The sequence below is a fragment of the Motacilla alba genome, chromosome 3 (assembly GCF_015832195.1).
Source record: "Motacilla alba alba isolate MOTALB_02 chromosome 3, Motacilla_alba_V1.0_pri, whole genome shotgun sequence".
Classification (NCBI taxonomy): domain Eukaryota; kingdom Metazoa; phylum Chordata; class Aves; order Passeriformes; family Motacillidae; genus Motacilla; species Motacilla alba.
The window spans coordinates 49,539,680-49,553,223 of record NC_052018.1 but is presented as its reverse complement, the minus strand read 5'-3'; the positions used below and the strand labels follow the sequence as shown (position 1 = coordinate 49,553,223).

Here is a 13,544-nt window from a genome sequence, read left to right as displayed (position 1 = left end):
AAGTATGAAGTGTACTGACCTAACTGAAAGCACAAAAAGACATTGGAAGTACCATTGCTCAAAACTTTATCCTTTTTGCTACTTAGCAAAACCAAAGCTAATAGTTGCAGTCTTAAATCCTTTTTGTTCTCTTCATCAGCTGAAATTACCAAACTGATTCAGCAAAGGCTTTTGTGTGGTTGTTAGAATTATTGCAATGTAAAGCTTTACATTGAAAGTGATTGTAGTTGTGAAGACAGAAACACAAGAAGTGCTGGTTTTGACTGAAAGTATCCTGAATAAAGTTGATGGCTTATTGTGTGAAGGATTATTTTTTTCTAACTACTTCTTCTCAGTTTCCAGGGTATTGCCCTTCCTTACATTGGATAGGTGTGAGACAAAGCTGTAAAGCTGATAGTGGGGGAAAGTTGTGTTCTGTGACATGGGCACTTGAAGTTTGTAAGGAAAATCTCCTCATGTCTTACATAAGAAAGAATTTCATCCTTTCCACTGAAATGTAACAATGTGGGAACTCCCTTACATAGTTCTGTTATTCTGTGCATACCTCTGTTAGCATGCACTAAACCTATAGCCTGGAGGCTCAGTTTTCTGATACTTGCACATTAAAGTAGGTCCTGTTGTGTTTATAATGCACATTAGACCTCTTTAACAGTGCTAAGATTTTTTCCTTCATTTTTCATACTTGAGCAAAATATTTCAGTGAAGTTTTATTTTTGAGGAGTCTCTGTCTTCTCCATTTATTTTAGTGTCAAGGATATCTTTAGAACTGATATTTGACTACAAAGAGGAGAGAAATGGTGCACTTTTCTAAAGTAAGACTGTTAGACTCTTATTTGTTCCACTTTACAAAGTGTGGGAGCTACTTAAAACCATTTAGAATTTTTTGACTCAGTTTAGCAGTTAGGATTACTTCACTTTTCCCCACGCACACAGGAGATTGAATTAAGCCTTTAAACAGAGAAAGAGAGAGGACAAAGGTAATTCTGTAAGAAAAATGTTAGCATGACAAACAGCTTGGAGAGCAACTTAGCTGGTTTTTACCAATAAAGCTAAGCTGTAAGAAGGGGTGAAATAGATGATAACCTATGATCATTACTTTTTTTTTTTTTGATAGGAGGATTCAGCTGATCAACTACAAGTGCACAGCTTTTTTAACAGACCCTAGGAAGTGACTGCATGTCCTGAGGGCTTGCTATTTAAAGTTTATAGTAACTTTAGGTATAACTTAATGTGTTTATTTTCCTAGGTGTTCCCCTCTTCATACTGCAGTTGATAAACTTTTCAAGTTTAAAAGGTAGCCTTCTCCTCTGTAGTTGCTATGTAGAAGTGGATGGAAACTAGGAATATAATTTTGTGTTTCCATGGGGTGAATAGTGCATTGAGTCCAAAAACAAAGAGGCAAGCCAGCATAGCAGGCATGAGGTAATAGTTGTAGTCTGTGTGCCAAACATGAAATAAGAAACATCTGCAGTTTGTATTTTGAAGTTCTGTTTTATGCAAATGTTCTATCTGGAAGCAGAAAACTCACAGGAGTGCCATCAACAATTGGATTGAGTTTTTGGTCTTGCTCCTGTCAGTGATAAAATGAGAGCAAACTTCTTTCTTTCCTGTCAAGGCTGGAATTTAATCATTGACTTGATACTAAATTACTACAGCTAAATGCTGTCTGTGTATGAATTATAAAGTGTGTTATGAATTTGTGTTTGGGTTACATACTTTCTAGAGCAGAAATCAGGGAAGGCAAAGCTCCATATTACGTACCTGTGTCAGTTTAAGGATTTTGCCATCTTTTTAGTTAAGAGCTGAACACAACTTTGCTAGCTGAATGGATTTTGTCCTTCTCAGTGAAGGCAGACAGATTTATGCATATCTAGGTCCACTTTAGAATCTGCCTCTGTGCATTTTGGCAGTAGGATAAGCCTGGTTGCTGCTGGGCATCAGACCTGTATGTTTCACTCCCTCCCTGGCATTGCTTCTTGTCTGACCTCTGGCTGAGCAAGCTTATAAAGTCAAATTAGCAGATAACCTTTTCCGTGAGCGAGGACAGTTTGTTCCTGACCCACTTGCTGTCGGCTCTGGAGTGGCAGGGCTTATGCAGGGGAGGCAGGATGAGTGTGTGTCGCTGGGCAGGGTGAGCAGCCTTTGTCCAGCAGCTGACCAGTAGGTCCAATTAGCTCTGATGTCAAACAGTGTTCCCAGCTCAGACCCATTTTAGCCAGGGGCATAAGCTGGCCAGCTGGACTCTCGGATGGAAAGACAGAGCTGTTCTCCTCTTACTTTCTGTAGACTCTGGTGGGGGTTACTGAAAGCTAGCTACCTGATTGTGTCTTTAAACTGCCATGGCAAGATTCTCAGTCCAACTGACTTATTATTTTTAGTTACCATTGTTCCTTTAAATTGCATACTTTCCTGCATGGGATACCTTGTAACTTGTTGTTGTACAGTCCTGTGCAAAAGTCATAAAAATCAGACCTTGTGAAGGTTGAATTTATATACTGTTTTGTGTAAAAGACAAATGTAATTATCTATGATGAGAGATTGTACATTTAGCCATTTCTGTGGGGGAAAAAATCAAAACTGTTTAACCTTTATTAAGGAATTTGAAAGGCAAAAGAAGCTGTAGGTTTGGTGACAATCTGCTTAAAATTTAGCTCACAGGAAACTGGAACACAAGTTTATGTTTCTTAAAATATGACCATAGCCTTTTTTTGTAAGGGCAGTTTTGATACTGCCAGTCAGGTGTATGTGTACTTTAAGGATTGTATTTTGAGTATTTTCTTCTTAAGATTTCTTTCTTCTACTTTAGTTTTTTTTCCTGTGCCATTTTATGTTTTTCTCTCCCTCTAGTAGGTGAATTCTTTTGCACATTAGTAATACAGAGGACAGGCATAAGCCTTTGTATACCAGGCAGTGTTATCAGCCTCTATAAGTAAAAATGTTGATAAAAAGGTCTCTCTCAATATTCTTCTGTTTAAACTCTCACATTCCTATTTTTCTTCCCCTGTTTCCCTCTATATCTGTACATTTTTTTTCTTTCTTCATGCTTAGAATTGTTCTAATCTGTTTGTAACTGGAAAGCTATGAGAACTTAGTTAAATAGCTTGCAGGTTCTGTCAAGAAAGCACACTAATAAAGGATATGAGTCCTTAGGATGAATCATACTTCAGCTGTCTGACACTGTAAAGTACTTTTGAGAAACTGAAATGTAAAATTCAAATAGTTCAGGCTGTCATTTCATCCCACTTTACCCTGCTTCTTACTGCACTTTGATTAAACTGCATCATCCACCTACTCTCAGCTGCATTTGTGTGAGAGGAGGGACTGGGACCTTCTGGTATCTTAGTTCATGGCCAGCTGGTAGAGCTGAGAGTTTCCACCATCTCCAGAGCATTTGTAAAAAAAGGATCCTGAAACTGTCATCTGTCCACCTTCCCTGGAAGCATTAGAAACCTCTATTCCCAATGTTCTGCTCACCCTAGAAGAGAAAAGCCTGCATTGTAGACCTGGAACTTCTTTTGGATATTTATATTAATAAAACTTGCAATTTGTTTTGGAAAAGGATCATGGAGATGAAATGCACCTAGGAAGTATGTGTCTAGAAGGTTAGGGTTGGGATGCCATTTTTTAGATACTATTTTTGAAAGAATTTATGAAGTAGTTACTTATCGAAGTAAATTTTTTTTGCCTGTGTCTGGAAGGAACACTGATATGCCAGGATCTTTTTATTGTGTCAGAATATCTGACAGATTGAATGACTGCACCTTATCATTTGCTTCACCTTAGACTGAAGGAGGCTGCTGTTGCACCATTCTATTGCTAACTCTCAGCTTTTTAAAAAGCTTTGTATAAATGTGTTAAAGATTGACATCTGCTCTTGTGTCTACTTTTGGAAAGGCTTTTTAGCATTTTGGGTTCCCCTGCCTCTTTTGCCTTTTCTCACTGTGTTGTCTTTCCAGCAGTTAAAAAAAAAAAAAATAGAATATTATGCATGAAGGCTTGTTGCGCATGAATCACACCCCAGAGTGAGATTTTCTTTAATCTTGTGGCAGTAATAATCTTGCAGGTGTGATGAATAAACAAACATTTTCCAACCAAAGTAGGTTTTTTCTTATGATACATCGACTGTATCACTGAGAGACCATTTGTGAGTTTGTTTATAGACTTTTCCTAGATGTGTGATTATGCAGCCCTGTGGTACAGAAGAGAAAGTGAAAGAGAGTCTATTACACCTTAAAGAATGTGTTGAGAAGGGAGTGTGTAGAAGATGCAACTGGAATAAGCTCAGCAATGTCAGGGGATTATATGAGTGGATGTGGGAGAACTGGATTGAAGGTGGGGTGACTTCTTTCAAAATAATGTCATGTGATCTTTGTGCATAATTAGCAGCATTTTGGGTAAAGGTACAGATGGTGAGGGTAAACTAATTAACTGTGGCAGTGTCTTTGGGCTGAATGCTGACTCTCTTTCCTTGCAAGGGCTTCAGGCAGACTTCAGTGCCATCCTGGCGTGAAATATGATTGTACAGCCTGGTCGCATCCATGATGACCAGAATGAGCTTTGCGTAGTTAGTTTTGATAGTACTGTAGAGAGATCTTCTTCAGAATCCTTTGACTGTGTAAATTTGCACTAGCTGTCATGGGTGATTCACTTCCAGACACAATCCATGTCAGTCATGGTGTGAAATATAAAAATCAGTATTCTTAATTCAGGATGTATCTGCTGTGAAACCCAGTTAAGTCTTCTGCTGTTGCCTTCCATTCAGTGTCTAGGTAAAGTAACAGTATCACAGCTGTCACTTAAAATAACAATCTTTACATTCAAGCGTGTTAGAGGTATTCTAGGAACCAAATGTAAAGATGGCGACGTTATTATTTTGTGTATGTATGTCACAGGGGATCTGTGCATGCCGCTGAAATTTGGCATGGTAATGATCCAGAATTAACTGTGAGTCTTTCTGACAGCAATAGATGACAGCATTGTGTAACACACAGAAAAAGATGCATGTTTTTGTGGAGTGAAAATTCAACAACTGTTCCCTTTTAATAAATAATCTACTTCCTGCCCTTTATATACTTAGTCCTCTGTTTCCAGCCTAGGCATTTAAAACAGACCTCTTTACAACTAAGTATATGTATACTATGTTGGTATATTTAACTGACCAAATTTAAGGAGGCATTCAACCTTTTGTATAAGCAAGGCTTATTTTGAGATTTTTTTGGTGATCTTATGTGTATTTTGTCAAGTTTGTTGGTGGAAATTGCAGCCTGGTAGGATGACACTACTTTTTTCTCTCCTAGTGAATCCTATGAAAGGTTAGATTTTTCTAACCCAGTAAAGAATGATCATAGACAGATGCTAATATACAATTCAGCAGCACAAATTGATTAGAAATTTTTGCTTGCTTTTCTTACCCCACTCAGTATTTTGGGCAGATGGATGCTGGCTGTTGATTGGCAGGTTTGAGATCAGAGCAGCAGGGTGAGGCAGGTGTGCTGGCTGAGCAGTGAGGGGACTCCTGTGTCTCTTCCCCTTTTACACTTGATTATTTTAGTGTAGGCTGTTTGCTGTATGAAAGATCGTACATTTGCAGAGAGCTGTCCAAAAAAGGAGATGGGGAGCATAGAATGGGGTGCATAGCAACTGGGGATTCCTCAGGACTTGGCTCAGAAGATTAGTTTCAAATAAAGAAAGTAATACATAAATTTTTAAATAATGTCTTGGACTAATGAGGTCTGTAAGGTCCTGTTTTATGGGTTACTTACTTATGGGTTTGTTTCTACTATCTTGGTGCTTGTATTTAGCTGTTTATGATACAACTTTTCAGAGCTGATTGAACTCACTTTCTCATGCAGACACTTGCATATTTGTAATGGCCTTTTCTGAAATAGACTCTCCATTTGGTCTGCAAGGTAACACAATTGTGTGGATGTGCCATGAAACATTAAAAACTGTAGACTCCTGGATTATGTCATGAACTATCCTTTTTAGAAAAAAAAGCAAAAAAGGGGGGGGTGGGAGTATGCTTAATGTCAGGGGACAAAGAGAAAGCATTTCTTGAAGGACACACCTGGGGCTTGGTGTGTCCCCAGGCTGTCTGTGTGTAGGTGTAAAACAGAATAGATTACAGCAGGGTGATTTGTGGTGCCTGTTACTTTCTCTAGTTACAGTACCTGCAGAGATCCTGGTGGGAATGACTGTCTGTCCCCTCTAGTATGTTAACCCTGTTTATTAACTGAGTCTAGTTGCACTGAGTTGTTGCATCTTTTGAGGTATATTACAACAATATGTTTGGAACATGAGAGACTCTTGAGATGTTTGGAAAACTATCTTGGAATGGTGGGTGGTAAAATGCTGGAAGGACCAGAGAGGCTGTGAAATCTGTGTCCTTGGAGATGTTCAAGACTCAGCTGGATGGGGTCCTGAGTAGTCTGATCTAATTATCTTGCTTTCAGCTAAAGGTTAGAGTACATGACTTCTGAAGGTCCTTTCTTAAGTTACTCTCATTCTGTGGTATTTTTAGCTTTATTCCTCAAAGTTCCACCAGAGTGAAAAGTAGCTCTCTCTTTTGGGCATTTGTGTATGGATGGTTATAGTTTCACATGCCAAGCGTTTCTCTAAGAGATCTGAAGGTTTTGACACTTAATACTGCCTTAATGCTACCACTACTCCATATTAAATTAACTGGTGCATTTCTTTCAACACTTGTGTAACACCATAAAAGCTGAAATGTCACCAAAGAGTTGTATAGTGGAAAATGGCATAATAAACAGTGAACCAATCTAAATTTCTGTTCTATAAATGTATTTTAAATGTCTCCTAAATCAGAACTGTCTCTGATTTAATTAGCTTGGCATTCCATAAGTTGGTTTTACTCTTGCTTGAATAACTAGATGCAGCTTGAGAGGGATGAAGTGGAATTCTTCTGGAAAGTAGCCCTGTTCAGAGGGAGGTGTGGTAAAATTACTGTTCCCAAAGAGCCAGAGTATTAGTGAAAGATGTGCTGGATGGTAAGAGAAGAAGCAATGTCCCAGTTTCCCACTAGCTGTATGCAAAACTGTCACACTTGAGTATGTTAGGTGACAACACAAGAGAGGGTGATATGAAGGATGACACTTGGAGTGGTATCCATTGGAATCTTGGCTGGGACCCCTTTACGGGGTGTGACTGGTGAGCCACGGGCACATGATTTCATGTCTGGCTCCTCTGGTCTTCCCCCTCACCCTTGGACTTGAAAGATACTCACTGGAATAGTTAAAGAGACTTCTGGAGAGGCAAACTAAGTTTAAGGAAGAGAAGGAAATACATTGCACAAAGTATGGCTGAAATAGAATGAAGGGGAAGGAGAACTGGGTGATTTTAAATTACAGGGAGAAAAGGTAGGCAAATGTGCTGAAGGGAAGAAGAGGCAGTAATCTCAACAGAGAATGAAGTTGAGGCAGATGAGATGGACAGAGATATTTAAGGCCTTCAAGAACTTACCTACAAAAAAGACTGTTTTAGATGTCATGTTCCAGTTCAATAGCACATGCCATAAGGAATTTAGTGTGTAAGTGTTTACTGTGTTCCTCAATTTTCAAATGACTTGGCAAGCAACTGTTACCACTCCAGCTACTAGGTCTAGTGATTTGGCTGCTGTATGGGAACCTTGTATGTATTCATGTATGGGGGTGGGATTGTATATGTACCCACCTATTTAATTTTTGCATTGTTTTCTGAACTATTTTATTTACTGGAAAACTAGTACAACTGGAAATAGCAGATGTCCTTGCAGAGGCAAATTACTGTTAGGACTTCAGATGGACACTGCTGAAAGTGTTTAAATGATCTAAAAGTAACGTCATGTAGCATAAGAGACATTATATGTGAGCTGATACTTCTTCATGAATCATTTCCTGCTGAAAGTGCTATACAAAGCTAAGTGCTAGAGGGGGTGTGTGTATGTGATTATATATAAATGAAGAGCAGCCATGCTTTTTTCTGTGGTTCGTTATGTGCCTGTGCTGGTTCAGAGTATGAATGTGGTGATCAGTATTCTGCCTTTAAACAATGCTCAGATTTAGATACTGGCTATTGGAAATTGTAATGGTCCTCTGGGATTGTACTCTGTGATAAATTTTTTCCTTGAGGTTGGCTGCAAGAATATGTGGCCTACTTTAAAAACTCCTTGAACAGAGGAACTAGTTGCTGCTCTGAAGTGTGTTTTAAAATATAATATTTTAACGATTATTTAAATGGAAAAAGTAACCAAAATGAAACAAACCACTAGATGGATACATGTCTCACAAAGGCAGTTTATGTGTAGCTGCATAAGGAATTACTTTAGATATCAGTGTTGACGATTTCATTGCTGGCTTTATCACCTAGGTCATGTGGTTTATGCACAGTAGAAGAGGACTGTATCTCAGTGGCCAAATCTTCAACTGGTTTCTGTCCTAAAATTAGTTAATTGCTTTGTATTTCAAAGGTTGCAATGCAAAATTCTGCTGTGAATTGAGAATCAGTTCCAGGATAGGAATTGTATGATAAGTGTCTTGTTAAAGAGTACAAGAAAAGTTTAAAATAGTAAAAATACATGTGTTGGAATTCTGGGGAAACTTTCATCTGGCAAAAGGATTTTACTTAACAAAAAAAACCCCAAACACTTAAGACATGTACACACTCTGGCTCAAGTTTTATATATGAAACATAGGATTCAGTTTTCATCTTGACGGGTATTTTGTTGCTGATTTTTGTATTGTATCTCCAATGACAGACTTCTGGCTTTCTCTTTCATAGGCTCAGATTATTCCTCAGTGGGATGGTTACCTGGTACTGAATCCCTGTGGCAGTCCTCAGCGATCTCATCAAGCAGTCAAAACAATCCTGTGAGAAGACACAGCATAGCTTCTGACAGCGGGGACACTGGGATTGGTACCTCCTGTTCTGACAGTGTGGAAGGTGAGTTGACACTGCTAAGTTTTGTATCTTTCTGAGAGAGAAACAATCCAAAATGTTTTAAAGATGTTTTTCACAAGCTAACTGTACTTTTGCAAAGCTGTTGAGCTCGTGCAGATTTTCCTTGCTGGAGCCAAGTAATTGTTTTGGTAAGGGTTGATTGATTTAGTTCTGCGTGAGTTGTGTGCATTAACTTGCATCTCTGCCACAAAGGGGGTGCTTGTGTTACATGTTCTGATAATTGCAGTTGCAAGAAGTGCCAGATTTATGCAGAGGAGTAATGTCCTGTACTACAGCTCTTGATAAAGAAGCGGGGAAAAAGCAGAAACTTTTGAGGGAGTTGATAAAAGCACAATGCTTTATGGTATTCATTGTGTGTGTCACATAGTGTGTGTCAGCAAAGAAAGTTTGCTCATCTTGCTGTGAGGAAAGCGTGTTGTCTCTTCTCATCTCCACTTCTGGTGGGAAGGAATTCACATTTTATTGCGTGGCATTTGACACATAGTTAACGATCTCTGAGAAGAATCAACAGTATCTAAAGATTGTCAGAACTTAGTTTGGATTAAATCATGATTAGTCAAAGGTGATCTTATCAGGGAGGGGTACAGCCTTTACAGCGGCAGTGTTTCCATAACATTGTCACCCTCCCTATGCAACCTGTCACTGGAATTAAGCTGGAATGAGAGAGATGTAGTGAGACTTGAGTTTTTCTTCTTGCATTGACTTATTTTCCAGTAAGATTTTTGAGACAGATAATGAATGGCAGCAGGACTGTGACATACTTTTCTCCAGCAGCTTTCTGTGCCTGCTAAATTTTGCAAAAGGGGTAGCTGGAATGAGGAAGAACAGGAAGAATTAGTAGAAATGAAGTAAGGAATGCTGAATCGGTGTAAGACAGAAGGCTCTGGAGGGCTGAGCATTCCTGAGGAGATGTCCAAATGCCTCAGTTAAGTCTGTCAGGCCTCTTTTGCACATGAGAAAATCCTTTCCACCCTCTTTCTGTTGCATCTGTCAGCTCATAACTTGTTCTCTGCTTCCTTTCATTCGTAAATAGTTGTTGGCTTTGGCAAAAGAAAGGTTTTGCTCAGATATTCAAATTCTTGGGTGTAAAACTGAAATAGTAAATGGTTATTAATGCAGAAGTTTTTTGGTATTTTTTCCCCTAGAGATACAGGGGGGGTGAAGTACTTTCATGATGTGTATTTATATGTAGCTTTAATCACTCCCAGCCAAATGCTGCACAATAGTATTTTAAGATGCAGCATTTGAATTAAAACCATGCCCTCCCCTCCCCCCTTTTGAGGGCTTCCCCATTTGAGGGGAGGGATGAAGGAGAGGAAATGAAACAGCAGCTCCTCATCAGATGTTCTGTTCTCCTCTGTAGGCAAGAGAAAAATCTGCTCAGGGCTGGGTGGGGGGGACAGTAAAATAAAGAGGGGAAAAGTTGCAAGGTTGCAACAACAGATAGTTCCTGAGGTTTGTCTTTGGCAGTGTTTGACAGTGGTCAGTTCTACTGCATCCTTAATGTTACACATTTCCCACCACCTTGTTTGAAAAACTTTTTTCTTTAACATTTTCTTTTCTGCTACTTAAAAGGAGGGAAACCTAATGGTGAAATGAAGATTAATGGAGGAATCATATGACAGGCCTGGAAATTGATTGTATATGTGCTTTTTTAGTGGAAGGGGTTGATGCCTATGATACCTAGTTGTCTGCATCTCTCAAGCACACATCCACAGAAAGAAAAGAGTATCATTGTCATCTGTGGAACTGTCAGGCCAGACTGGTAATTGCAGACTTGATGCTGGCCATCTGCTGTCGGTGTGGTGCTGGGGAAGAAACTCCCGGGGATTTTTCAGAAGGGAATTTTTTTCACAAGTTGGCAGATTATTACAGTTTTTAACAGTGCTCGGATAAGGAATTGTGGCCTTGCTATTTCCTTTCTGTTATGCTCACTAAAAAGAAGAAACTTAATTTGAGAATTAGCACTAACATCTCCTTTAATTCTGAAGGTTGCACCTGAATTTGTTTGTACAGATATATAGTTACTAATAAATACACTCGTGCAGGGAATGGACTGCAGGTGCATTTAAAATATATTTTTAATGGGATTTTTAAAATAACATCGTAAATGTTCTTTCAAATTCATCTTCTTACTCATACTTATTTCAGGAACATTCATTCTCTTTGAAAATGCAGGGTTTAAAAAAAAGACAAGTACCTCTTGTGTTTGGCTCAGACCTATGTGATTTGGAGGGGAGATGAGTTTTGACAAAGACAGGAGAAAGAAACCTTTAATGTTAAAATGTATTCAGTTGATTGTATATTATGTTGTGCAAAGGTAGGAAAATTAGGAAATGAAATAGGCAATGGAGTTGAAATTGCATGATGTCGATGTGCATTGTTGGAGCTGAGGGCAGAAATTTATAAACCTTAAATGTGGGGATGTTGTGGTTTGGGTAGATCTGACACTTTTAATTGAGAGTGCTCTAAATTTAAAGATTAAAAGGCATTTTATATTAGTTTAAATTACAGTTAATTGGGTTTTTTTATTTGTTTCCTGTCAGTTTGTGTCCTGTCCTGCATTCACATGAGCTTTTGCACTTCATTTTTAACAACTGTTGTGATACCTGTGTATAACCATTTTTTCAGTAGGACTTATAGAAGAAAGATGGCGTTTATATTTTAAGTGTTTTTGAGACTGTTTTTATTTGGGTTACCTAATTAGAGAATCAGGGACTTAGCAGAAATTAAGTGGTCTCTAAACCCCAGCAGAGCTCTTTCTCTTGTGCACATTATGAGTTTTGCCTTTTAGAACAAGAGGGATAAGAACTGGATATTAATGTGGTAAGATACGGGGCCCATGATTCTTGCAGACCAGAACATTTTCCTTCATCACATAAGCTTGTGCTGTGGAAAGTCCCCAGATCTTTCTCCCTTATTGTTGCATGCAATTCATTTAATTTAATTTAATATTTCTGGTTGCAAACTAATAGTGTGAAAATTCATAGAATGTTGCTTTCCTGGAAGAAAGAGATTGGATGCAGAGAATCAGAGTTACTGCTTTTTTAGGAGTTGATGTTCTGCCAGTTTAACTTTAATAAACCTCCTTTTCTAATAACCTTCCAACAACTTCTCTGGAATGCTTAGCTGATAGAATAGGAACTTGTTTCAATATTATGAGACCCAGAGGTCTATCATTTTTAAGGGAATATATTATCTTTTTAAGGATTTAAAAAAAAATCCTATTTACTTCAATTGAATTGTAGCATTTGTTTGTATGCCAAGGAACATGGAAAACCAGAATCAAAGTTACTTGGTTTTGCTCTTTCAAGTACTCTTCCTTCCAGCAGGTCCCAAGCATGGTATTCTAGTGCTTGCTTTTTTTTTTTTTTTTTTTTTTTTTCATTAAGGAGAAAAAGAAAAGTTAATAAATATAACTGTTAAATATAGTGAAAGGCAGAAGGGAATTTAAGGAGGCAGAATTTAATTATGAAGTGTCTTGAGGGGGATTTTCTTCTGCTGCTAAAGGTAATGGGATTGACAATGCGTAGGTGAAACTTGTAGATTGTGCTATCAGTTTGGTATCACAAAAGTGCAATAACACAAGGATCCTAGATCTTGATTGCTGGCAATGCTCACTGTCTGCTGTGTTCTGTGATTTTGGGAGATGATGGATTTTCAGAGAAGTTCCTGATTTTAATTGAATTGAAGTTAATCTCTATGCCCTTGGATCCTGGCAAGTATTGGCATATATTTGGTGAAGCAGCTTGATTATTTGGAGGGTAGAAAATAATAATGTTTGAGGCATTTTTCCTTGTTTCCTTCCTTTCTGCTTGCCAAGTCTCCCATTATGAAGCGGTGTCCAGCCCTCTGTGAGTCAGAGTTATTGTGTTACTTGGATATTATCTACCCTGACAATCAGAAATGTGCACTGCACTTAAGCCTGTATTAGTCTCTAGTCCTTGTAAGTGGTACTTGCCATGGCTTGCTAGAATAAAATGTCTGTATAGCTGATGGGAATATAAAGATTAATGCTCAGAGTTTGGCTGTTTATTTTTGGGGGGGTTTTAGAATTTAAAAAAAAAAAAAAAATAAAGGTTATTTCAGATTCTAGTAGCCGATTCCCAGGATTTAACGAATAGGAAAAAATTATGCTAATAATTCTCCACTAAAATAAGATGGAGAAATTGCTTCAAGTAACAGTGACATACTCTATGTGAACTTGTGTACTCTGAATTTGAAACTGGCTTGAACTAAACAAAAGGCACTTACTAGTTTCATAAGTGAATATTCTGCAGAGAGAAATAGCTGCTGCTGTAACTTCATACTTTGCCTTCTTTTGTGGCAGTTTCTCCATAGGAACAAGCTCTCACAGTATGCTCAGTTTTCCTCATGTAAAAAATACCAGTGGGACTTTTGTACGGCTGGGAGTGTTCTGCACAGTGAACTTGGTGCATTTTGCCTTCAGCTAACATCAGTAGTTGTTTCTCAGAAAAATTTCTATTGTTCTAATTGGAAATAACTCAGTGAGAATAAGTTCTGCTTACTTAGAATTTAGTGGCATTCTCTTAGTTACTATGCAAAAAGTTATTTCTGTCATATGATGT

The 13,544-nt window shown here is 38.3% G+C and overlaps 1 protein-coding gene across 5 annotated transcripts in view; it reads left to right on the top strand.

The window, feature by feature from the left end:
• Nucleotides 1-13,544, top strand: part of CEP85L (centrosomal protein 85 like) — a 132,802-nt gene that overhangs the window by 37,376 nt on the left and 81,882 nt on the right. For all 5 annotated transcript variants that reach the window (XM_038133927.1, XM_038133926.1, XM_038133928.1 and 2 more), the window contains exon 2: nt 8,776-8,937. In XM_038133927.1, coding sequence (XP_037989855.1) covers nt 8,776-8,937 — 162 coding nt within the window. The remainder of the gene's footprint in view (nt 1-8,775; nt 8,938-13,544) is intronic.